This window comes from Hydra viridissima, unplaced genomic scaffold (genome assembly GCF_058129835.1).
Source record: "Hydra viridissima isolate aposymbiotic clone 2 unplaced genomic scaffold, HvirCarnegie_v1 scaffold_1, whole genome shotgun sequence".
In the NCBI taxonomy this organism is placed as follows: Eukaryota; Metazoa; Cnidaria; class Hydrozoa; order Anthoathecata; family Hydridae; genus Hydra; species Hydra viridissima.
The window spans coordinates 8813360-8840085 of NW_028324300.1; the positions used below are offsets into that span (position 1 = coordinate 8813360).

Below are 26726 nucleotides of genomic sequence, written 5' to 3' on the forward strand. Positions count from 1 at the left end.
TAAAATTTTATTTAAAATATTTTCTTTTAATAAAAAAATTATTTTATTTTTGCAAACAAATTATAGTATTTTTGATATGCTTGTGGAAAACATGCAAATGTTGCACTCAAACATTAATACCATAAAGTGTTTTAATAGAAAATACTATTGCTATCTCTTTAGTTCTTTTCGTCAAAATTTTTAACTTTATTTTTATCAAATTTTAAATAGTTAAAAAAACTTCCTGGGCAATTGGCAAAAAATTCGAATGAAGAGGTTATACTACATGTTATAAAACAGCTGGTTGGGAGGTTTTTAGACTTAAGTTTTTATTAATAGCATAAATTTTTTTTCTAAAAAATGTATTATTTTAAGTAAGTTACCTTAAATTTGTCTATAATTCACTTTTCTATTTTGTTTTAGTCGAGGTCATGTATGTTTTGATGCAATGACAAAAACTAAAACAGTGGAAGAGTTAGCTTGCAAGGTAAAAATTGTGGAGGATTTAGCTTGTAAGTTAAAAAACAGTGGAAAAGAGTGCTCATAAGGTAAAGCTTGTAGAAGAGTTAGTTTGTTAGGTAAAAACAATTGAAGGATTAGCTTGTAAGGTAAAACTTGTAAAAGAGGTAGCTTGCAAGGTAAAATACAAACAAATATTAGTTTTAAGAATGAACATAGTAATGGGTTTTACAGTTTTAAAATCTCTTTTGTTTTGTTATATAAATTTCTAGTTAAAGAAAGATGTCACTGTATATACTTCATGGTTGCAAGAGGTATTCATAAGAGGAACAACCAAAGATGAAAATGATAATGAGTAACTATCATTATTATTGAAATAATTGTTTCTTAATATTGAATATGTAATTAAATAATAATGTAAGTTTAATTTTTTAATAGAGTTATTCATAAGGAAATATTGCTATGCAGGGCATGGGTTATAAGTCAGGTGAATAAATTAATTTTTGTTTACAGTAATTTTTTTTTATGTAAATTTTGCACTAAAGAAAATTTAAGTAAAAATATTAGATTCATAGAATTCTACAATATTTGTTTTTTTTTTTCAAAGTTTTTTTATTGTTGTTTTTTTTTAATTCATTCACAAAATGTTCAGTTTTCTTCATTGGTTCGCTCCAATAAACAAAATCTTGATGATGAAACTCTTTTCACCATTGCAACATTCTTGTTTTTGCATGGATTTTTCACTGTCCTAAAGAAAAATAAACAGGAACCACATGTGAGTAAAATTTTTGTTCTACACTATATGAATTGTTATGTGATTTTTATGTTTTACATTTGGTTTTAAAAATCTTCAAAACCTTTTTTTGCTTATTATTTTTATGAATATAAACGATTTATGGTATTTCTCTTCAATTTCTGCTTTATTTATGGTGTATGGTACACATGTAAATTGAAATTAGAACTTGGAGACTGAGAACCAAATATCAGTGAAGCAACTTTTTAGTTTACAGTAATGCTGGATCTTTGCTTGAAAATGAGTCTGTGTATTAATATATTTTCCATAGATCAATTAAGTAATAAGGCTCTGTAATAAATTTATTCCAATTATATTTATTTTTGAGGTTTATTTTTTTAGTTGGCACTTGTTTCAAAACACAGTACTGATGAAGCAACTCAACAATTGTGTAAACAAAGATTCAAATCTGTTCTCACTGAATTAACAAATTACCATCCGCAACATCCTAGTGAGCATTTGATTAATTTTTTTTTTTAGTGAAAATGTATTTTAGTTTTAATATTTTTATTTAGCAGTTTGATAATTATTTTAATCAGTTTATTACAATTATTTGTAAAAGAAAAAAAACAGAGAGAGTTCAGAAAATCTTTTTTTGTTGGGAATTTGAAATGTTAATGAATACTTCACTAAAATGTTAACTTCATTAAACTTCATCAATTATAAAAAAGTTAAAAGAAAAAAAAAAAAAAAGGTTAAAAGAGAAACATTTCAAATTTCGATTTTAACTTAATTTTTATTTAAAGCATTCTATACAATTTTATATTAGCATTACTTCATGATTTATTATCTAGTTTATGATGCATTAATTCTAACAAACATTTAACAAACATAAAAATGCTTTTTGTAATTTATACCAATAGTATGTCATTCCTATCATTATACCAATAGTATGTCATTCCTATCATTATACCAATAGTGTATGTCATTCCTATCATTATACCAATAGTGTATGTCATTCCTATCATTATACCAATAGTGTATGTCATTCCTATCATTATACCAATAGTGTATGTCATTCCTATCATTATACCAATAGTGTATGTCATTCCTATCATTATACCAATAGTGTATGTCATTCCTATCATTATACCAATAGTGTATGTCATTCCTATCATTATACCAAAAGTGTATGTCATTCCTATCATTATACCAATAGTATGTCATTCCTATCAATAAATTTTGTTTACCAAAAAGCAAAATGTTTGTGGATAATTTTTTAACAAAATTTGTTTTATGTAATTTAGCTTTAACAAAGGACATTCTTGGTGGTGTGACTAAAGATGGAGAATTTTTTGTGACAAAGGTTCTGTTATATGCAGAGGTGATAATTGCATTTGTTATTGTTGTTGTTATTTTGTTTTATTTTTTTGTTTGTTTTTTCTTTACACTGCAGTGTAGCAAAACTAAATTTTTATTCCTGATTTAGAAACTTCTTGGACTTTCCAAGTATGTAGTACTGTCAGAACCATGGTTACCAGAGGTTAACATTTATTGGATATTATCTTAATGCATTCATTAAAAACTGAAAAATCCAAAGTTTTCTAGGTGTTTTACTTAACAATTGGCTCCATGACTTTTACATTCTTTTTGTTTAGACCTTTGAAGCATTTTCCAAGAGTATTAAATTTATCAATACAATGAATGGAGAGGTATAATAGAATCTTCATCTCTTTAACTATTTTAGGACTATTTTGTGATTTACAGTTTGAACTTTAGGATAAAAAGATTGAAATTTTTTTTGTTTCGTCAGTGAGGAGATTCTTTAACATGGTAAAAATTCTTGAAATTCAATGAAATGAAAGCACAGCTATGATAATTATTAGAATAACAATAATAGGTTAAAAAAAGTATTTGAAAACTTATAAATATAGTTATGCTGATCTAAAAAAAATGTCTATTACTATGGTAGCATTGTTATGTTGTTAGTAATAGCAAACATTTAGAAAAATCACTTAAGTTTTAACAAATATTTAGAAAAATCATTTAAGTTTTTTGAGCGTTGTTAGTAAACAATGCTCAAAAAACTTAAATGATTTTTCTAAATATTTTTTACAAATAGTCTGTATTCAGTAACTCTCAATATTGTTTGGGCTTTTTTAAATTTACCACATTCAAACCATGAATAAAAAGAAATATTTTACTTTTAATAATTTTTTTTACTGACATTTTTGATCTTTTTTTTTTTTTTTTTTTTTTTTTTTTCATATGTAATAAAAAAAAATTATTTTTTAATTACACAATATAGTTTTATTAAAACTATGAGTTTTATTTTGTTTCAAATAACAAAGTTTTCTTTAACTTAGCATTTGGTGTAACCACTATAGGAATCAATAACTGCCTGAAAACGGTTGGGCATACTTTCAACAAGAGTTTTGCATGCTTTAGGTGGTATATTTTCCCATGCATTTCAAATTTTTTAACCTCAACTTATCAATATTTTCAACTTCACCTGTCACTATTCTTTTAAACCACCCCTACTACCACCCCCACTCCCCACCCCACACACATGCACACATGGATTGGGGTGGCCTGGAAAGAATATCGATTTGGTTGTCTGAAATCCATTTCTGAGTTATTTTTACTTTAAATTATTGTTTTGCTGGAAAACAATGCTCAAAGCTTTGGAATAAAACTTTTTATGGACAACATGAGTTAACTACTCAAATATCTCGATATAAGATGATGATGTCATTTTACGCATTATCCTAGAAATCTTTCTAACACTTTTTACCATCTAGCAACCCCAAACCATGTTTGAGCTGCCACCAAACATTAGTGTTGACTTAAAATGTAGAGGCTGTATTTTTTCTCCATTTGTTTTCCACACCCATTTTCTACCATCAGAGCCAAAATTGTAAGTTTTAAATTCATCTGACCAGATCCTCAATTTTTAGATTCATCTCACCCAATCCTAATTTGTCCACTTTGCACATTTTTTGGTACTCTTAGTAAACAGTGATTTTTTAATTTTTTCACAACCTCTTAACCTGCACCTCAAAGAGTCCTCTGAACATTTCAGCTGAAACCTTTAAATTTTCATTTTCATTCAAAAAATGCCTAATTTGAAATAGTTTAAAGTCTTGTAGATCTTCATTTTAAACTCTACAGGGAATTCAAATTAAGTTTAATGAATTTAAATCATATAAAAAAATGTTTACACAAAAATTTTTTACTGGTTACAAATTTTGATAAGAGGCCATTTCACTAAATAGTTCAAACAACAAGTGAATAGTTAAACAACTTAATGAAGTAAATAGATAACTGAAATCATATGCAAGAACAAAAAATCTTACATTCAAAATCTTTCTGAAAAATTTTATTTACACCTTTGCCACACTTGCTCAAAAACATGAATGAGTTTGAGAGTCAGTGTATATAATTTTAGTTTGTAATCTTAAAATCGATTGTGTTATAGAAAGGAGAAAAAGACAATTCAATCAAAACAAAAAGTGCAGAGTTGCTGTTTGCTCATACTACTCTGCAATTATTTTCTAATCATGAGGAAACAGTAGATATATTAAAGGTTAATCACTTGATTTTTTTCTTGGTATTCTTCTCATCTCCTTTCACACTTTTAATTTAATCTTCTTTTTACAAACTATTTTATATATGTTTACAAATTTCTTTTTGTTCCTTTTGAAGTATGGATTTCTTAACAATAATTTAAGTACACTACATTTGCTATAGGATCTCCACATGTGTTATGAAAAATCTCTGGAAAAAAAGAAACGAAAAACAAAAGGTAAAAATGTTTGTTTTGGTATAAGTGTGCATAACAAAGGAAAAACATCAAAACAAGCATTTTATGTTAATTGAATTTTTTTTTTTTTTAACCTTTGTAAAGAACCTCATTGGACAGAAGTACTTACAGAAATTCTACTTGGGTTTTTGGCACAATCTTCAAATCTTATGCGACAAGTAGTTGATGCAATCTTCCCAACTATTGTTCCTCATCTCACACAGGAAGCATTCAATCTTCTTCTTGATGTAATTTAATTAAGCTAGAAAAATTTTAATTGATTTTTTTGTAATTATTGTATTTGTAAAGATAATAAATTGTTAATTAATAAAAAGACAACCACTTTTGAAACCTAATTCCTTTTTCCCTTTTTCCTCCTTTTTAAATATTTTTACTTCAAAACTCTTGTTCTTTTGTCTTCTATAACACAGAAATACAACCATTAATAGCAAATCAGCAACAACAAAAAATTCAGTTCAATGTGATATCAAATTTTTTTTTCTATCTTTATATCTTTGATGCAATTGGAAGTTAAACAATAAATTCTGATCTACTTTAATTTTCACTGTTATTACTTTTTTTTTTTGTGGATTTACTTCTTGCATGTATCAGATCACTTCCTACTATTTGTTGATAAATGGCACATAGGAATCTGCTACCTGTACATTCCCATGCGCCATTATGATTGTACTTCTGTGTTATAAAAGGCAACAAAACAACAGAAAGATGATTAAAAATACAAGTATTTAAAAAAAAAAAAAAATAGGAAAAAAAATGAAAAAGACAATAAGCTTTAAAACTTACTATTTTCTACTTGTGTAACCTGTATAGATAGCCTTTTTTAAATCCCTTATAGTCTTGACTTGACATTTATCCTCTCTATTCTCATGGTTGATGCTAAAGTGTTTAATCTGTAATGTAGGCTATAAAGTCAAAACCCTCCAAAGCTTCTGAAATACCAGATTCTGAAGATAATGAGGAAAAGAGTAATTAACTTTGTTCTTATTTTAAAGCTGATTTTATAAATAGTTAATGAATTTAGCAAAAAATTTATTATTGTTAATTTATTTATTCTAAAAATTAAATTTATTGAAGTTGTTTTTTTTTTTTTGTTTTTTTTAAAGATAAAGATGAAAATAGCAAAGATGTGGTATGTTTTTTATCTTTACCATTTATTATCTTTTTGTTAAAGAAAAATAACTGTAGGAAAAGTAATTATCTAATTCCAATCTCACCAGATATACCTGCAAGAGTGGTTAGCCTATTTTGGCTTTGTGTATCATTTTATTCTCCATTACCATTTCTTCTAGAGTTACTCTCAATTTAAGGGGTAAACTTATGGAAATGAACTTTGGTTGTTTGCTTTGGTTTCACTAATAAGCTTTAAACACAAAAAATTTTTTTTGTTTTGTTATAGAAAGAAGAAGATGGAGAAGAAATAGAAGAAGAAAAAGAGGATAAAAATGATGGCAATGAAGATGATGATGAAGAAAAAGATGGTGAAAATACTGATTCAGATGATGATGTAGATGATGATGAAGATGAAAAAGTTGAGATTGATGAGAACTTTAGGGCAGATATTAAAAATGCACTTGGAGATTTTGCTGTAAATGATGAAGATGAGGTGATTTTAATTTAATTTAATTTTTGTGTAATTGACATAACTTTACGGTGAAAAATTTATGTGGTAAATTTTATAGAAATCTGAAAGTGAAGACGAAGATATAGATATGGATTCCTGTGATCCAAAACTTCTAGAGTCTATGGATGAAGCATTAGCAGCTGTTTTTCGCTCCAGAAAACAAAAAGAAGCTGAGAAAAAAGAGATGAAAAATATGAAGCAATCAATTATTCACTTTAAATTAAGAGTATTGGATTTAATTGAAATATTTATCAAAAAACAATCAAAGGACCCAAAAATATTAGTATGTAAATATTTGTACAAGAAATATAAACTTATATAGCTTTTAAAGTTTTAAAAGATAATACAAATTGACAAACTAATAGAATCTAAATACAATCTAAAATTGTAAGTAAAACTAAGCTAACTAATAAAAGAGATTGTAAAGAAATTGCAATGGTTACAAGATCTGTTTTTATATTTAAATTTAAAAAAAAATTTTTCCATAATAGTAAAATTAATTTTTTTTTTTTTTCATCTCAAGGACCTTTTGGAGCCACTACTTGAACAAATTAGGGTTTCTCAAAACCATACTGATGAGCAATCTTTATTTGAGCGTACTCTGGGTATCTTTAAGAACAAGCTATGCTCCTTGCATGAATACCCTCAAAGTTCATTACTTGATGTTAATAGTACACATGAGAGAATTGAAAGACTTATTGCTTCAGCAAAATCAGGTTAGTAGTATCTATAGATAAGCAGAAACTTTAATTGTTGAAATTTTTATGCTAGGTATAAATTATTGTTTTCTACACCTTAGAACTATGGAAATAAGTGTAAATGTGTAACTTTGGGGCTGGTAGCCCCTAAGGAAACCAAAAAAAATTCTTAACAACTCTAAATTTATTAAAATTATCTTATTAGGTAAATTATACTATGGATAATTATAAAAATGTAGTTTTAAAAATCACTTTATGATGAAAAGTAAATTTAAATATCGATTGGGCTCAAAACTTTCCAGTCCGACATAATTAGCAATAACTCAAGAAATACTTGACAAATTAGTTCAAAATTCTTTTTATATTGGAGTTTATTATATCATTTAAAGTTTTTAATAAGATTGTAGAGATTTCAAAGAACGCTTAGAAAGTAATCAAATTTTTTTGAGAGTAGGTGACATCATGGGCTGGATCTTGCTTTCAGTGACCTTTTTCGATGCTGCTATCCATTTTCACTTAAATTCTTTGTCATCTTTTGCTGATTTGTTGCTTTTTAGCAAGATTTCTTTTACAAGTGCCCCGTAACTCAATTACATGCTGCTCAAGGTAGTTTGGAGGATTCACATCTTTCAGGATGATCTCAATGCCATTTTGATTGTATTACTCATTTGTCTTCTTGGAGTAGTGGATCATTGCCAAATCTGGCTAAAAGATAACTGCTTTGCTGTGTTTTTTAATAAATGGCAAAAAATGTTTCTGAAGATATTCGGTGATGTAAAAATCAGAGATCAAAGTCTTTCGAGTGACAAATGGAGCACTCTTAAGGCCACAAGAGCAAATCGCTTGCTACATGAGGATATTTGAAGCAAATTTTTCTGTCTGAATATACTTAAATTTGTTGCTGACATAGACACCTTTTCACTATAATAATATTGGTGGCTGGGCAACTGTGAGAAATTCTTTTTGCAATACATTTTGTCATCCTCAATAATGCATAAATTTTCTCAGTTGAAAAGTTTGATGAGCTTCCTTGTGCAGCGAATTGCTTTTAATTCTTCATCACAAGGAAATGATTGCATTCAAAATTTTTGGCGAGATCTCTTTGGGATTGGCATGAATTTCTTGTAATTGACCAGATGATCAAGTTCACTTTGTTTTTGTCAACAAAACCTTCCTTCCACTGCCTCATTTTCTTTCAATAGTTTGAGTCTTCTTGTATCTCCTCAATATGTCTCAAACTGAAGATTTAGCAACTTTTGAATGTGATTATGTTGGATTTTGAAGAAAGATTTCCAAAACTTTTTTTTAATTATTCAATTCTTTACTCATTTGGACTAATAAACTGATAATATTACTAAAATACCAATACAATTAAATATATTTATATAGAATATCATAATAAAAAAAATTTGGATTTAATTCATTAAGTATTTCTGGAGTTATTGCTAATTATATCTGACCGGAAAGTTTTGAACCCAATAAAATACATGTCTTTTGTGTTTCATTTGTCATTAGTCGTTTTTAAAATTGCAATTTTTTTTTTTTTTTATGAACTTTAACTCACAAAGTTGTTGACACATTGCACATTGCAGTCTTTGCACATTGCAGTTATTTTTTTTTGTGAAAAACCTTCTAAAAAATCTATTCACTGTGTATGATCATGTTGTGCAAATAGAATCATCCTGTCCTTTATCAAAATCCAAAAGTTATTTTACATGTACATTTCTTTATTTCTTTATTTTACTTTGCTATTATTTACTTTAATTTCTTGTTGTTTTAGCTTCATCCGCTCTCTTTGTCACATATGTTACTCATGCAGTTGTATACCTGGTATGAAGTTGATTTAATTTTAAGAAATTTGTTTTTACAAAAATTTGTTAAAAAAAGAGATATTGCTTAAATTTGTTAAAAAATGTATTTATTTTTTTTTTTTTTGCTGCAATAGGTATATACCTAAATCCTTGACTATAAGTTTTTTATGTCTTATAAAAGTAATTTTATACTACATAGTTATATATAACTTTTACTAAAGATATTACAATACAAAAGCATTCAAAACCATACATTCTCAATACATTGACACAATATTTAATTTTTTTTTCTTAAATTATTTTATTAGTTGTTTTTTTTTTAAAAAAAAAGAAAAACTCTAATAGTATCATAAACAAGGTCACTAAAAGAATATTAACTTTTAATTGGTATAATCTCATAATTTCAATATCTTTTGTTAAAACCTTCTTTTGTTCATCAAGTTTGGGATCATTTAATTCTAAATCAGAAACTAAAGCCAAATTGTTGACCTAATTTTCATTATTTCTGCCCAAGAAAGAAGAAAATAAATTTAAATTTTTTCTAATTTTAAATCCAACTCTTTTTAATGATTTATATGCTAAATCTTTTGATTGCCCAAAATATGTACATTTAAAGCAAAAACCTTTTTTCATTTCTAGAACAAATATTGGATCAACATTTTCTAGTATAAAAGCATTGTTTAGAATAAGGTAAACTATTAAAACTTAAAAGAGCAAAGGTAAACTATATCACAACTATCCTGAGAATTACATTTAAGAAATGCTTCTTTTAAATACTTACCATACCTGCAGTGTGTTGTTTGTACAGCAGATTGCACTAAAGTTCTAAGTTTGTACAGCAGATTGCACCAATCCTCAGTAATGCCATGAGCTTTTAAAAGCTTTTAACTTGTTTGCAACCTGCCGCACTGTAGAATTTCAAGTATGTTTATTAAGTTAACAAATCTAGGTTTGGACACTGAATTATAAGGCATTATGCTCATCGCTATAGCAAGAGAAATACCACTAGAGATTTTCTATTTTATGCAAATGAAAATAATTGTTATGTTTAAGTTATCATGAAATAGTTGTTTGCACTTTAAGCTTTCCAAAATCAAAAAATAATTTGCAAATCATAAAATAAGCAATTGATTTGTCTAACCCATTTTTGTGTATATGTAATCTATTATCGAAATATTGCCTCTTGGTACTTCTTTTATTTTTTGATTTAGGGGCATAAAATTCCTGAGTATCCATTTGTGAAATGCTTATTTTAAATGAATAGTTCCAAAAACAAAATGCTTGTGATTGACCTTACTTGTGATTATGTTTTAATAGAAAAAAAACTGGTGTTAATAACAATAGTTTTTTTTGGTTATTAAACCATAATCACAAGTCCACATGACTCATTTGTATTATCAATGTACTATTATAAACTTTTATTATACTATTATAAACTGTTATATACATAGGCAAAAGTTGAATAAACATTTGATAAAGGCATAAAGTTGTAAAATAAAAATTTGTATCAGAGTATCAATCTGAATCAACATGAGATTTTATATTGAAACCAACTGGTATATCAAATTATCGAAAGAATCGCTCCATCTCTTTAAGAAAATAAATAAAGATTTTTTAATATTTCATTTAAAAAAAAAAGTGTTTTGAATAAATCAAATTAATGGTTTATACAAGTTTTATGAAATCCTTTTGTTTGCAGATAAGAGTTTTGCGTGGAAACTCTGATATCAAAGTTCCATCGCCTATCATTACAAGATCACAAAGAAAAAGAAAGATTAATTCTGAAGAAACTGGTAACAAGCAAGTAAGTTCATTTTTTAATTATCTATACTTACAAATAGTTATATTTTTATGTAATAAAAACGACTTCGATAAAGTAAGTGGCATTATCTAAGTTTTGTTTATAAACTAAATATATTTACAAAGTAAATTTATAGACTAGTATTCTTGAAGAAGGGCGTCTCATTAAATGTTTGAATGATACCTTGAATGAATTTATGACAAAAAGGTAAGTTTTTTTTTTATTGAAAACTTTTTTTTTAACTTTACTATTTTGTATAAACTAATTTTTTATATACATATTTTTTAAGGTCGACCCATTTGCAGCCAATTTTATTTATTGAAATTATACAACGGTTTCCTGTAAGTGATGTTTTTGAACATGTTCAATTTTATTTATTGAAAGTATTATATGGTTTCCTGTAAGTTTTTGTATCAATAGTACACAAACTTACAAGATGATAGTTCCACCCTTTTAGTGGAATGAGGTTCTTGTGATTTTCTCTTGTTTTTTTTTTTTGTTTTTTTTTGCTAAAAAAGATAAAAAATGTTTTAAAACGTTTAATTGCTTTTAATTACAAAAATAACTTGCATAAATGTAATTAAAAAGCAGGAAAATTTTTCTTTCAATTTTAGGAGCTTGGATGGATGCTTGCTGAAAATTTGCCTCAGTATTTAAATACTGGATGTAATAATTTCAGAAAAGTATGCAGTTTTAAAGTTTTTGATTGATTTATCATTTTCATTGTCTATTTGAAATCCTTTTTGCTAGCATAGAGTTTAACAAAGATACTATACATTGTTCTTTTTTCTACAGAATCATTTTCTATTCTAATGCTTATTTCGCATTATAAAAATTACATTTCAGATTTTAAGTAATTGCATTTAAATGTTAAAAATATTTAGTTTAAAGATTAGTTTGAAATCAGAAAGTTTTTACAGGCTGTAATATCTATAAAGTGATGTCTGTTGGATATAATACAGTTGAGCAAATTTTTAAAATTTGATTTGCAGGTCAAAGCTTGTGAAATGTTAAGAATGGTTTTCTCTAAAAAGGTATTTTTTATTTTTAAGCTTTATGCAATTTAACTGTTTTTTTGCATGAGCTTTTAATTTGCTTGCCATTACTTAACAGACAAAATGACAGGTAACATTTTAATGAACTGATGTATTTTGTTCCAGGTTTTAGATGTGGAAAATCGTATATTACAAATTAAAAGAAGTTGTTTAGAAAATTTCTCTAAGGTTTTTTTTTTTTTTTTTTTTTTTTTTTTTTTTTTAGTTAGTAAAAACATTTTGTATATTTGCAACTTAAAAAATCTTTCTTATATCTTTGGGATATTTTTCGGTGTTGCAGATTTTTACTGAGTCTAAGAGTGACGGTTGTACACTAAAAGCAAGGCAGTTTCATGACATTCTTCATCTAGCTGATTTGTTTTTAAAGTTGGTAGCTAAGTATCCAAAGGTGATTACTGTTTTTGTTTTCTAGCACATAAAGTTTGTTTATTAGAACACCTAAAATTTGATAATTACTTTTTTTAAATTGATAAATGAAAAATCGGAAGCATAAAATTTGTCAAAATCTTATATTTTATATACACAAATAATAGTTTGATAACTTTACCTCATGGCATACTTTACAACAGGCCTATTCACCATGCCAATGACGTCATAAACTGGAGGCGAGTTTTTTTGAACAGAAAAAAATAAAGAAACACTTCTTTTTTTTTTTCTTTTTTTAATCATTAATATACAGTAAAATACGATATCTATTTTACTGCAAAATAAAAAAAAGAAGAACAACAAGATGGATATATATCCCAGACATCAGAAAAAAAGATTTTTTTCTTTGTTAGCCTGTGTTATTAAATACTGAGTTTCAAAATTTTTTATTTTGGTTCTATTTCAGATCTTGGAGAATGCAAATTAGAATAGATTTTAAAGAATATATTTGAAAGTATAACCCCATGGTTTCTGTTCATATTTATTTGGTATAATTCAGAAATAAGCATTATTAGATTGCACAAAGAAGAAATGCACGTATTATCAGCTAATTCACAAAATATTATATAGCAATATATTACTCATTGACATATCAAATCACCACGCACTGTTAATCCCCCTCGAATGATCTTCCCAGTAAAATCTCTGAATTTCTCATAATAAATGAATGAGTCATCTGAATCTTTATCATTTCTGACAATATATCCGGCTATGTAAATCAGAGTCACTTTGACATTTATCAATAATATTTTTTCTTATTCTGGTAAGTTATCAAATATCAAACACTTTTCTTCATTTAAGTAGAAACTACATCTTTCACAAGAATGCCCTGATGTAGTAAAATCAAGACCAACACCATTATTTTCTAACTGCAAAAGTAGTTTTGTTTTTATGATACCACCTTTCTGAAGTACTTGTTGTACAGTAATAAAATATGTACCACCAGATCCTTGTCTAAGTTTTCTAAACTGCTTCTTTAAAGGATCAGCTGTAAATGTTCCAAGCAAAACATATTTATGACTTGTAGACTAGAGGCACTTTGATAAATTCACAAGACCATTACAAGTATGATAAAGACTATTAGAAATATCTTTTGAGAAGCATTTATAACGAACTTTTTGAGAAGAGCACATTTGTTTAGCCATGTTTCCAAATTCTAACAGTTTTTGAAAATAAAAATCACCAGAAGAGGAAATAGCAGCTCAATTTGGATCATGCATATGTACATCCGTATAAGGGCTATGAACATTCATAATTCTCCAAAATTCAAAGAAAATAACTAGTATCATCAACATCTTTTAATTCTGGATTACATTAAGGTACACACTGTTTCTTCAAAAAATGCTTTCAAAAAAGTTGAAACTTTTTGCCTTTCAATTAGTTTGGGAAACACAGCAATGTCAGTAAGTTAAGACATTACAATTATTTGATTTGATTTAAATTTATGTAATGCTGCGGTGTGAGACCATTTGGCAACTTTTTTTTCCTTATTACCAAAAGTTCCAAGTTATTGAATTTTTTCAGTTATCCAATTATTGCAAATATTTTTTAAAAGGTGTTCATAATCATATAAAAGATATATATTATCTTTTATTCGCCAAGGTTCACCATCTGTCTCGAATTTCTTAAAAAATGCCTGATTTACCCTGTTACTGTGACAAACTATAGATACAACATGACCACCTGCGGTTTTAGGGCAGATAAAAGAAAGCTAGTTTGTTTAAAAAGAAAATTTTAATCGACTTCATACACAGTAACCACTTTACATAAAAATTTGGGTCTACCAAACAAAGTTCCCATCATAAAACTTAAAATATATTAGCAAGAACACTTGGATTGTTAACTGCTTTTCCCAAAACTGTTCCCCATGGTATTGCAACATAGTTTTATATGTATAAACTTCATTTAATAAAAGAATACAATTTTTATGTCTAATGTCTGTTAACTTTGAAAAACCTTTTGTAGATAAATATCCTCATGAATAAATTTCACTTTTGATGTTAGTCTTGTTAATGTCGTAATGCTAGGAAGTTCAAAGTCTTTCTCTGAGGCGATTATATGTAGCACGTGACATTGCAAAACTCTCTAATGTTCTTACCATTGTTTTAAGAGAATACTTTTTATCGGTAACAAGTTTATCACCCAATGAAAAAAAATGCTGTTAAATAATTTTTTTTTACTATTTATCTCATAAGTATTTAAAAATCGAACAGCTTCTACAATATGGGACCCTCTATTCAATATGGTAATTCTGTTTTGTTAGAGTTTTTTTTGTACAATTAACAACACAATGAAACGATTCATAATGAAAATTATTATTTACTTTCAGAACAAAGAATGGCACACCTGTGTTATAGAAGAACTCTAATGATTGAATCAATACTTGTTTCTCTGTTTTAGTGTTAAATAGTATATCAACTCCAGTAAAGTTGTAGTTTCCTATGTTTGTTTTCAGATCATTAAATGATTTTATACCATCTTTGAAATTGAACGCAGACATCAGCTTTCTAGTTTCTGAATGAGCTCTTAAAGTAGTTCTAGGACAAGCAGATGGCGTATGAATTAAACCTTGGTTTTACACACTTATACACAGATGGAGGATCACGAGGTCTTTCTTTGCCATAATCTTTTGTTGAAACGTATCCAACAGGCAAGTATCTTTCACAAACAACGGTGTCTTTCTTATTTGGTATACTATCTCTTGGTATAACAGCCAACCACTTTTTTCTTTCTTCTGGTGTTCGAGGAAGGCGAAAAGTATTTTCTTTGGAACTTTTTTCATAATTTCCGTTGCGATTTGTGACAGCGAATTTACGACCCATGTTTATTATAAATATTATTGAACACTTAAAAATTTTGATATTGTTTACGGTCTATACAAATTAATAATGTCTTTTACGCTGTTTACATAAATTTAAACAGTTAATTTTTAAAGAAAATAATTTTCTTTATTATGTAGGCACCAAAGTATTTGGATGGAGGGAGAGGGGCTTCCACCTCTGCATTGTTAGCCACCTACTTTTAAATCACAAAGCCTTTTAAAAAAATCTTTTCTAATCTTTTATTTCACATCTAATATTTATTTCCACATACTGACAACAATCTAATAGCTATAAATACTGGTCAAGTTTATACAAGTAAAGTCCTGGTTTGATCAATATTAAGTTTCTTGTAGAAGTTAAGTTTTCAGACTTTTTATAAAATACTTTTAACGTATTGCTCTTCTAACTACATCTGGTTCTTTTTTTGTTGTTGTTGAAACTGAAAATAAAGTAATTGTTGCTTTTCAAACTTTTTTTCGAACTTTAAGTTCTCGTTTAGTTAAAAAACGAATTTGATTTGAAAGATCTTCATCGGTCTGTAAAAGTTGCTATTGAAAGTCCTGTAGTGACGCGCTCGCAATCATTATCAGCCTACTGTGAAGCATTTTTAAGGTCCCTGGAAAAGTGAGTCTTTTCTGATACTTTTTAATCCAGTGTGCAAACGACTGTCACCTGGATAATCACCTGGTTTTCTTTAGCTTAAAGTTTAGACACTTTATTTTTATAGATGATGAAAATTTCAGATTTTGAGCATGATTCTGTCTTTTAGCTTTCACGAAGACGACACGAAGAAAACCAAAGTTGTTGATTTTCTGAAGAATGAGAAATGAAGCATACTTTGTCCATAATGAATTATGAAAACATTGTTGTAATAGCTTCGATTTTAATTTTGTGATGCCAGCTTGTTATACTTAATAAATCGTAAATATATTAAAGTTTATTTTGAATTTGTTTTTATTTTTGAATTATTTGATTTAAAACACTTTGAAGTTGTTAGTAAATTATTCACCTCTGAAAAATATTTTGTGAGATCAAGCTTTTTTTTTTTTTTTTTTTCTTTTTTTTTTTAAAAACATTTAAATATAGCTTTTAGTTTCTTGCATTTTTTTCTCGAAAAGTTTCGTTGATCAATTTGTAAGACTTTATATCGTGTAAAATTTTATATCGTGTACGTTTTGCACGATATAAATATTCCTTATGTTATAAAGTTAAACTTAATAAAGCGAGTTGTATATTGAAGCGTTTTGACTTTTGTTGAGGACAAAAAACGTAAACATTGAAAAATCTGACACTGGTGTTTTTATAAAAATATAAATGTTTTTTTTAAATGGTCATTTGTAAAACTTACAAAACAAAGTTGCACACGTAGAACTGTGGAAAAAATTACGATGGCCGCGCTCTTCATAAACGTAAATGAATGTTGTGAAAATGTTTCGTTTCACGAGGTACAAAGATTTGTTTGTTTTGACGTCCTTTGTACCTAACAAAAAAAAGATTGCTATAGTTTTTAAGTTGTTACCAGTTTTCGATTACTTCTATGATAGATCTTATGATAATAGTGTATTGTTGATCGTTTGCATGGAAACCAATTGCCAAGAGGGAACTCAATAAATGTAAAATATACTTTTGTATCTGGAAAAATCATTCTTTCTCCAAACGACGATGGCATTCCGTTAATAGTAAGACTTCCTATCACGATTCAATTTATGTCGACGTTGATGTTTTCTTTATAAAGGAAAAGAAATATTTTTGCTTCTTGTTTTTGTTAGAATTTATTTCTGTGATTCTCCACATTCTTTCTTGTTATTAAGCATCCATTTCATTGTCCGTTCAAGACTTGGGGAGCAATGAGTTTTGGGGTCTCTGAAATAAAAAGCATTTCATTAAGTGCTTCTGTGTTACTAAAATCTGTAGACGGTTATATTTTGCTGACCAGAAGGGCAAAACATTTGCGGTCATTTCCAGGAGTTTGGGTACCTCCAGGTTAGTACTGATTAGCGAAAAGCTCCTTTATGAGGTTTTAATTTGTTTTCGTGAATTTATTTTATGCTGTAGCAATTGTTTATTTACTATTTAGGTGGTCACGTGGAAGTTGGAGAAACGGTATGAGTTAACTATTCCTTTTAACTTTTTTTTTTTTTTTAATAGAACTTATGCTTTTCTCGAAGCAACCAAATTAAAGTATTGTAAATTCATTATAGCTAGAAGAAACCGCAATTCGGGAGCTGTTTGAAGAGACAGGTGTTTATCTAAAGGATAATGAATATTTTATTAAACCTTTGTGTTTTTTTGAGGTAGAAACTTTCATAATAATTTTTGTGAAATTTTTAGAGCAATTTTTTTCTGCCATAAAGAATTATTACTCATAATATCTAATAAACTTTGTTTTGTTTTTCTTTTGTTTTAATAAAGGTCTTTTGTTATCTTTCTTAGAAAAATTTTTTTGTTTTTGTTTTGGGAATGATGCTGTACTATCAAAAATTAATGTTTTAGTCATGTTATCCTTCGTTTCTCGAATGGGGATTTCCAAAGCATCATCATCTTGTAATGTATTTTTTACTTCAAACGTCGGTCAATAAAGAACAGCTGCATAAAAGAATTAAGTTGTGCACAAGTGAAGTTGATGCAGGTGTTTGGTTGAACGATAAAAGTATCACGTGGATTGTTAGTGGAAATCTTGTTGGAATGGAATCCTTGATGTGAGTTATATATGCGTTCTTTATAAAATTTAACTTACAATCGATATGCATTATGAAACGTGATGTGAATACTCTTCAGAAAAACTTTTTTTTTTTTTTCTCTCTCTTAAGTTAAATATAACCAAATAACAGCTCTTCAGACACTCCGATCCTAGATTCAAATATTTGATTAGTTAAAGCTTCTTAAATTTTAGAATTAGGAAATGTCTGACTTGAGTAAAATCAATAAAAACAGTTTAGGTACATAATAGGTAAGCAGCTATTCAAATTAAAAAAAAAGCTGTTCTGTGCGCGTTTTATTAAAAAAAAAACTTGAACAATTTTTGCCCTGATAAGAATAGGATATGACTTTTGACTCAAGATTGATCGATCGCATGACATTTCTTTGTGCTTAGAATAGTTTTTAAATTAGATCTCATTGAACTACTCCTGTTTTTGAGAATTTTAACATTAATCTTGGTAGGGAGTTCGTTCCTCCTTTTTTCAGTCTCCATTAACGATAACTCATTTGTGATCTAAATTGCAAAGAATTCAAAAGTTTTAATTCTATAGCGCCAGAATATGTTGTAAAATTTTTCAACTTCTGGAATTAAACTCATTTCAAACAGGGATTGATTTAATTTTTCTGGCCTAAGATTTGGTAAGATTTAATAATTCAATTCAATTTAATGCTTCAACGCTTGGTTTTCGCCAACTTAAGATAAAAGAATCACATTCAACTCCCATCCGGCAGGAACTTTGAAGATTACAGATCCGATAATTAGATTCGTGGAAGTACATCATATCCATGTGATTAGCTTATAATGAATCGAAAATAAGTTACAGTAATCATCCATTTGTTTATGCGACTCTTCTGTGTTAATCTTAATCTACGCTGCTTCCATTCGAAATTTTTAATACGTGTTTTTATGCACACCTGCAACCGTACATTAAAGATGTAATTTTACAGGAACTAAGACATTTAATATTTAAAAATTGTCAATTGTCAAATTTTTCTGTAGTGCAATTTTGTAGCACTCCCCCCATTTTCAGGTATTTGATGCTGGCGAAAAAGATCGTAGGAATATCATAAGTGTTTTCTATCTTTTATTAATAAATAGGTTAATATGAGCGATTAGATTTTTGCAACTTGTAAAATAAATGTTTATTCAGGCAAAAGCTAAACAGGGATCAGACAACTAAAAGCTTAAAATGCAGACGCTCATGTACGACTTCTTTAGTTAGAGTTTGAATGAGATAAAGTCAATCTTTTTTCTTTTATAGGATGTTTGACAGCAATGACGAATGTTCCCTTATCGCTGAAAATGTTTTTAATACCGTTACATGTGATAATAAAGATGACGTTGAGAGGATATCTACTGGTACGCGAGTTGCCATGGCCGCACTGAGATGATTTGTTTTTTCTAAGGACTGTTATCTTTTCTAATCTCTAATTTCAAAGATGTACACAACTTAAAATATTAGTGTCTGAGTTTGATGTGGCATTTTTTTGATAATTCTGGAATTTAAGTTAACTTTGTTTAAGGGACTAAACATTTTAATTGCTTGGATTATGAATTCTGAAGAAAATAAGATGGCGACTGATAATGATGAAAAATTGGGTGTGATTATCATTAGTGATGAAATCTTTACTACAAAGTAATAATCTGAAATAATTAAAATTTAAAATGAAATCTTTAGTATTAGAGATGTCGTTAAACTTTAATCGTGTTAAAATCGCTGCGGACACTTTTCTGATGAGTACTGTACATTGAATATTTAAAATCTTCTCATTGAAAGATTCTCTGTAAAAATCTACTCATTGAAAGATTCTCTGTAAAAATCTTCTCATTGAAAGATTCTCTGTAAAAGCAACTTTTTTTTTTGTTTACTTTTTAAAGGTCTTAAACAAAAATCTCCTCAATGACTTTGCGTTTTTAATCTTTAGTCATAAGATGTTAAATTCCTTTTTCTTTCTTACAGATACTTGGTAAATACCTCAGTTTACAATAAAAATTCAGTATCGGACAAAGTTTGGGGAAAACTTAGAGTACCTTTTGTTTTTGTCTGTGGCATCTTTAAATTTGAATTAAAGGAAGATGCCAATTACTGTAATGTAACTAATGAATGAGTCCTAAAATTACAATGGTTCATTTTTTCACGAATATTTAATAACAAGAAATATCCGGGACTGAAATTCACATTTTCCTGTGTAAATGACACGAGACTTTATCAACGAAGCTAGTTAATGTAAGATTATTTTTAACAGACAAAAGGCTTATACACAAATTCATCATTATGATCCTTTGGCGTTTTTCTATTAAAATAACCGCCTATTGATTAGTAAGTTTTGGTGAAGGCTTTTAAAATGTTGATATAAAGTATAAAAATTGCGAACAGCTATCCATTTTCACTCTCAAAACAAGTTGTAAGCGATAACTCTGAAGTTATCTGAAAGCAATATTTTATTTTATGACTGTTACTATGATCATGCACAATAATATTTCAGATAATTATAATAATTGTACAATATTGGATATTGTGATAATCTACAAAAATTATTCAGTGTAATTTAATGTTCAAGCATCATCTTAATCACGTTATGTTTGTTTCAAAAAAAAAAAAAAAAAAAGAAAAAAAAGAAAGAAAAGAAAAGAAAGTAATTAAACTTATTGTCGGAGAACAATTTTCAATTAAACTTTTTGTCGGAGAACAGAACGGCTGAGCATCTAATTAATGTTACTTTTGGCATTTCAGAAAATTTAAATAAACATGCCTCCGTGAGCATTGATACGTGGCTGCGTTATGTTTATAATATTCGATAACAAATTGATAACGATAAAATAATGTCCCCTCCATTTCATTATCTACCTTGTTTCAAACTGAAATGTAATGAGAGCTTTTCAAGTGCGTTATCTATATGAACTTTTTGTAATTAGTCGTTCCAGCTTAAAAATAATCTAATAGTGTTTTGCTACTCCCATTCCTCTTTCACTTTGGTGCTCGTCAAAACCTTTATTTATGGTTTGCATGAAAGAACAATATATCTACGTCAGTCGGCACTTCTGAAGTGTCTACCATCTCATAAGGTCTAGGTTTTGTTTTAAATAGTAGCTAAGCCCTTTGGGATCTTGGTAATTTCTACCCATGAATGATTATGTCTCAGCAATAATAAAAAATCAACTTCTGGCGTAGTTTACAGCTGGAAGAAAAATATCTTTTTCGCACCTACTTTTTTGGTGCAGCAGTTCTGTTATTTACTCAAATACAAAAATTGTTTTGGTTTTTAGGCAAAATTGAAAAATTTGAAAATGTTCATTTAAATCATTATTTCTTGATTGCATTACAAGGCAGCATCGTTTGCAGCCTCGTTTTAAAAATTTTAGATTCATGTTTCATAGTAGGATATAAGTTTAAACGCTCTTCGTTATAAATAATTAATGGTAATGGTAATTGGCTATTAATTCTGGGTTTTTTTACCGTGAGAAAGTTCAAGATAATTATAGATATTGCTTACCATAAAAACTGTCATGACGTTGAAAACTAATTTTAAATAACCGTGAAAACATTTTGCAATTAAAATTACTCATTTATTTCCCTACGATCTGGAACTGGTCAAAAATGGGCTTGAATTTAGAATATATATGAACTCAAAAAATTAAATCGAGGCGATATTACAATTTTTCAAGCTATATATATTTGTAAATACAATTTAGAAAAAAATTTTTTTTTTTCAAAAATGTTTCCTAAAGTTGGTTACTAAGCAGGTTCTTAATTAAAAAGTTTTGGTCACTTAGTAAATAATCGTTTCCAACTTGAATTTAAGCAAATAAAAAAAACCCGAATGTCTTTAGGAAAGCATGCACACAATAATAATCGTTAAAAGAATAAAGGATAATCGTCTCATTGAGAAATCATGAATAGAAATTTGTGTGTTGTGGTATTAAAAAAAAAAAAAAAGAAAGTCAGAAATTCGGATAAACCCTCCAAAGCCAACGGAAGTTGAATATCTTTATTATTGCTTTATTTAGCATAGAATATCTTAATTAGAGCTATTAGCTTGTTTTGTGCAGCTTTAAGAAGAAAAAAAAAGGGATCAAACTAAGCTCCAACGACAATTCTTTATTTAAACTTGCTGTTCAGCTGACCTGCTGCAGCATTAGTAAAAAGCTGTGCTGCGAATCTTTTTTATTGGGAGTTTTATATTATCAAAATTTTACAAAAACGATGATCAGCTTTTAGAATGGAGACAGAAGTAATGGAATAATCTATGTAAATAATTTGAACAGTTGTGTAAATAATCTTTTACTCTGATGATAAAAATTATTGTCAAATAAATAAATTATGTTAATAAGCTATTTATTCTTAAGATCATGGCATTAAGAAATTTCTCAAAATGTTGTCATTAGTATTAATAAAGCTCAATTGAGCATTTTATTGACTTTTATTGCTTCAATGGAAATATTACTTCAACTCGCCACTCCAAGCAGGATTTTTTTTGTTAAATAAAATTTAAAACTTGCTGACTATATGAAACAAGATGACTCAGAACAAATTTCGTCTGTGGATTACAGGCACTGAAAAGAATGACGCTTTTAAATAAGAAAAACAATCCGAATAAACACTAAAATAATAGAGAATAATATATTTTTTAATTATTTATTTTTGTGTAGGAAGTTTTTCATCATTGTCTGCTTCTGATATTTTATAGTGCAGCATATAAATGAAAAAGTGTACCAACTTATTTGCCAACCAAGCAAGCCTTAAAATGTGAAGTTGAAACACTATGCTTAACATTGAGAACTTTGTACAACAGTCAATAGCAACAGCCAATAGCAACACTTTTATATGTTTCCATATCGTAAAACTCATGGCTTCTTGTTTTAAAAGACTATTTTTTTGCAGACTGAAAGTTTGCAAGAGGAAATCATACTTAGCTGTTTCCCCTGGTATTATTTTTTAATAACTTGAGATAATCCTTTGAGACAGGAAGCTAGAAACGTTAGATTTGAAGACTTAAATCGTTTTTATCTTTTCATCGTCGGTTCTTTTGTTTTTTGTTTTTTTTTTTTGGTTCTTTTGTTTCGTTCAAAACCTAATTTTATTATCAGGATTTTTAATACTATAAGTTTTATTTCTTACATTCGTTCATTTATTTTGTTTCTTACGTTTGCATTTCGAGTCATTGATATAATAATAATTTTTTAATCTATTTATTTATAGCGACCGCAAGAACATCTTTAAAATCTTTTCAGCCACATGTTTTCCCCAAGAAAAAATATTTCTACAAGGGATACTTTTATTTGTTTTCTTTATTGAAATCTCTTTCCGCAATCTGGTTCAAAACAATTTTGTTACTCTGTTTCTAAAAATATTTTTAGGACGTGGGAGTGTGGTAAGATGAAAAACATAATAAAACTTTTTACTTATTAATTTCAAACCTTTAAAACATTGTCTGTGGCTATTATAGCAAATAATTTAAAACTAACCAATCAGAGATACATGTTCCCATGAAAAAAAATTCCATTGTAATCATTCTTTGCATTGTTTCAACTGATAAAAACACGATCAACACGCGCCGTTCAAAACGTAAACCAATCGCGCTTGAGCATTCTCACGCTTAAAGATTTATTATGTCATAATAGGTTTAAATAGACGTTTACTTAAAGAGCGCAAACAATCGTCGCTTGGAAGTAGGCACGGGTCACTTGAAAGTCTTAGAATAAATTTAGCCAAGACAGTGCAAGAATCAAGAAAAGTTTTAAATTAAGTCTTGTTGAATAATTATTTTGATGTTTATAGTAAAATTTTACTTTTACTTTTTAGAGATTAAAATAAATATTTAAAATATATAAAAAATCAGTATGACTGACTTGGTTATTGAAAGACATCCATTAAAAGAAAAGAGAAGGGTATGTGTTCCTTTTTCTTCCTTTAAGATGTCTTTAAGATGTCTGTTTACAGGGCTTAAATCTCCCGAAACAATTTTTCTTCATTTAAAATGGCGTAGAACAAATCTCCCGAAATTATTTCAATCGTTAAATTCAAAAATTTGACTTGAATTGTTTAGGCAAATAAACCTTTGCTGGAAAGGAAACGTCGTGCAAGAATTAATAACAGCTTAAACGACATGAAACATTTGGTGCTATCTTTCTTGAATAAAGATGTAAGGGCTCGAACACATTGTGTAAATTTAAACTTTTAAACCTTCTTACATATTTTCATGTAAAAATGTTTGGATTTTTTTCTTTTTTTAGGCGTCTAAGTACGCAAAAATGGAGAAAGTTGATATCTTAGACATGACGGTACAATATTTGCAGCAGCAGTTTGAGAACAGAGGAGGTAATTGATTATAAATGTATCAGACTGAAAAATAATACTGTCATTATATTTTGTAGTATGCCTTCCGCTATCAGAAAAATAATTATAGTTACGGAATCGCGTAGGATTTTCTTAGTTTGTCTTTTAATAAGTCTTGGCACGCTTCCCTAAAGGTCCGATGCATAATACATTATATTCTATTTTAACAGCTGCAAAAAAAATTTTGAAAAGTTCCCACACTTACACAAAAGCATTTCTTTCTCGTGACCTAACAAAATGGCTTCGTTTTATTGTAAACCGCTGAGCTTTTGTGAAAATAAGACGCGTAATATATTGTAATAAACGAAAGTAAGTTCTGTCGGCTCGAGTAAACACTCGTTTTTTCCCACTACCTTTTACAAAAGATCTAAAGCAAAGGCTATTTTAAACTGCGTTTCTATTCGTGCGTTTTCTACGTGATGGGCAAATGTATTAGTACGAATTAAAAATAATGCGTAAACAGCAGCGTCTTTTTTTTTTTTTTTTTTTTTTTTTATTAGTTTTTATTATAGATTTTTTTTCTCTCTTTTGTATGTTTGTTTGTGATTATTTATTAAATGACAAATTTATAGAAGTCCTTTGCTAAAAATTTCCTTTAGAGCAGTACTCTTCCGTCTATCGATCAGCTTATGAAGATTGCAAACGCGCTATGTACCAAAATATTATGGCTATCGAAGAAATTGATGTTTTAACAAAATATCAAATTTTGACGCAAATGTCAACGTTAGAGAATACTCATTCTCTCGTATCAACTCCGCCACCGAGTCCATCAACTTCTGAAAGATCTCTTAGTCCAGCTATTAAATACACCACAACAGTCATCCCTTCAAATATTCGCCCTTGCGTCACAAGCATATTTCTTCCACCTCAAAACATGCCTCGGCAGAAAAATTCCGAAAAATGCATTAACCGCCCGCCGAAACCTTTACTGGTTTCACCACTAACAACTACTTTTTCTCACGTTGCGTCTCAACCAAAATCAAATCTTGTTTGGCGGCCTTATGAATGAAGTTTAAACAAAAGGCTTGACTTCCTATTATTGTTTACCTTAGTTACCTTTGTATATATATATCATTCTTCGATGTGTAATTAATATAAATATGTAAATATAATTTTGTGTAAATATATTTCGAGCATCTTTTATGAGGAGCCCAATTTGGGTTGAATGTGTATTATTCTTCAGCGATTGTCATAATTATCCTTTAGCGACGAGAACAGTTACTAACGCAGTTAAATTATATGTAGCATAAATATTAAATCCTTTCTATAATCGCCCCTCTTACTTTTACTTGATATTTTTTGCTAATTGGCATAATTAAATCTTGGGAAACATAACACAGGGAATGAAAACGATAAAATGCTTTTATCGCCAAAAAAAAAATTTCTAAGTTTTCATTTCCTGGAATTTACATGAAGTGTTAGCTTAAACACACTTCGTTATTATTACAAGCGTTTGTTAATCTTCGTAACACTCGTCAGTTCCTGTGCTTTAGAAATTTTTTCTAGTGTAGTTGAATTAGAAATCATATTTGGCAAATAATTACGTTTTGAGCGGTAATTTAATACAAAAAGGGATTACCTACTAATTTAAAATAGATTTAAAAATCAACGTTTAATGGAGGGGTTAGCGTTTAATAGAGAGGGGGGGGGGTGTTAATATTTCGTACATTTGGGTAAACCAACAACAAAGATATTTAAATCTAACTCATAGAGAGAAAAACAAAAGTTAGAGGCGGAGATTTTAAACTGTGTTTTTTCATTTGATTAAATTTTTGCTGTCAATAGTTTCTAGTTCTTTTTTTTTTTTTTTTTTTTTTTTTACGAAATTGTTATTGACAATTAAATTTGAATAACTCCCAATCATACAAAATTTTAAAGAATTCCCCATTTTAAAGAATTCAAATAAGTTGATGTAGCTTTAAAAATGATGATGTAGCGAGGCACTAACTTGATAAAACCCGTTTTGTTTTAAATGATTATTATATGTAAGTTATTCCTCAGGCAATTATGTAACTAAAAAACTTATGAAAAGGTTGCTTTTCAATTCAATGCCAAAGTTATCTATGTTAACTTTCTTCGAGATTTCATTTGACCAATTCAAGAAGTCCATGTAAAATAATTCCAGAAGTCCATGTAAAATAATTCCAGAAGTCCATGTAAAATAATTCCAGAAGTCCATGTAAAATAATTCCAGAAGTCCATGTAAAATAATTCCAGAAGTCCATGTAAAATAATTCCAGAAGTCCATGTAAAATAATTCCAAAAGTCCATGTAAAATAATTCCAGAAGTCCATGTAAAAAAATACGAGGTCTAAAAAAATCCTGAAAAAAATTGAGAGCTTTTGTGTTTCATTTATGATAAGATTTAAAAGTGATAAATTATATTAATCAAAAATTCCACCTGTCAGATCTACAGAAGGAGTGACGTAGTTTTCTAGGATATGCATTTTACAGATAATA

General features: G+C 28.2%; 3 protein-coding genes and 1 pseudogene across 4 annotated transcripts in view; 3 read left to right on the top strand and 1 right to left on the bottom strand.

The window, feature by feature from the left end:
* LOC145187510 (myb-binding protein 1A-like protein) overlaps nt 1-16175 on the top strand; it is a 29790-nt gene extending 13615 nt beyond the window's left edge. The window contains exons 11-37 of one of the 2 annotated variants that reach the window (XR_016444655.1): nt 211-290; nt 403-466; nt 711-793; nt 877-925; nt 1091-1213; nt 1574-1682; nt 2479-2555; nt 2661-2714; nt 2830-2883; nt 4650-4757; nt 4922-4976; nt 5079-5221; nt 5896-5959; nt 6098-6123; nt 6391-6597; nt 6674-6898; nt 7139-7331; nt 9094-9143; nt 10824-10928; nt 11062-11132; nt 11215-11266; nt 11540-11608; nt 11918-11959; nt 12086-12148; nt 12261-12368; nt 15366-15852; nt 15998-16175. Coding sequence is in view for 1 of the 2 variants with exons in the window: in XM_090065666.1 (XP_089921792.1) it covers nt 211-290; nt 403-466; nt 711-793; nt 877-925; nt 1091-1213; nt 1574-1682; nt 2479-2555; nt 2661-2714; nt 2830-2883; nt 4650-4757; nt 4922-4976; nt 5079-5221; nt 5896-5959; nt 6098-6123; nt 6391-6597; nt 6674-6898; nt 7139-7331; nt 9094-9143; nt 10824-10928; nt 11062-11132; nt 11215-11266; nt 11540-11608; nt 11918-11959; nt 12086-12148; nt 12261-12368; nt 15728-15852; nt 15998-16058 (2460 nt within the window). In the remaining variant the exon portion in view is untranslated. The remainder of the gene's footprint in view (nt 1-210; nt 291-402; nt 467-710; nt 794-876; nt 926-1090; nt 1214-1573; nt 1683-2478; nt 2556-2660; nt 2715-2829; nt 2884-4649; nt 4758-4921; nt 4977-5078; nt 5222-5895; nt 5960-6097; nt 6124-6390; nt 6598-6673; nt 6899-7138; nt 7332-9093; nt 9144-10823; nt 10929-11061; nt 11133-11214; nt 11267-11539; nt 11609-11917; nt 11960-12085; nt 12149-12260; nt 12369-15365; nt 15853-15997) is intronic. The other variant, XM_090065666.1, reaches the window with a different exon arrangement.
* On the bottom strand, nt 12793-14416 carry LOC149893233 (uncharacterized; annotated as a pseudogene).
* Nucleotides 16176-16480: 305 nt separating the features above from the next.
* Nucleotides 16481-19404, top strand: LOC145188055 (m7GpppN-mRNA hydrolase NUDT17-like). Its single transcript, XM_080064610.2, has 7 exons — nt 16481-16673; nt 16788-16907; nt 17040-17211; nt 17306-17331; nt 17430-17522; nt 17722-17927; nt 19191-19404. The coding sequence occupies exons 1-7, from the start codon at nt 16617-16619 to the stop codon at nt 19318-19320; spliced, it is 804 nt and encodes a 267-aa protein (XP_079920736.2). The 5' UTR covers nt 16481-16616; the 3' UTR covers nt 19321-19404.
* Nucleotides 19405-23688: 4284 nt separating this feature from the next.
* On the top strand, nt 23689-25426 carry LOC145188045 (transcription factor HES-7.1-like). Its single transcript, XM_090077054.1, has 4 exons — nt 23689-23818; nt 23977-24072; nt 24164-24248; nt 24866-25426. Exons 1-4 carry the CDS (start codon nt 23771-23773, stop codon nt 25273-25275), a joined length of 639 nt encoding a protein of 212 aa, XP_089933180.1. The 5' UTR covers nt 23689-23770; the 3' UTR covers nt 25276-25426.
* Nucleotides 25427-26726: the final 1300 nt, after the last annotated feature.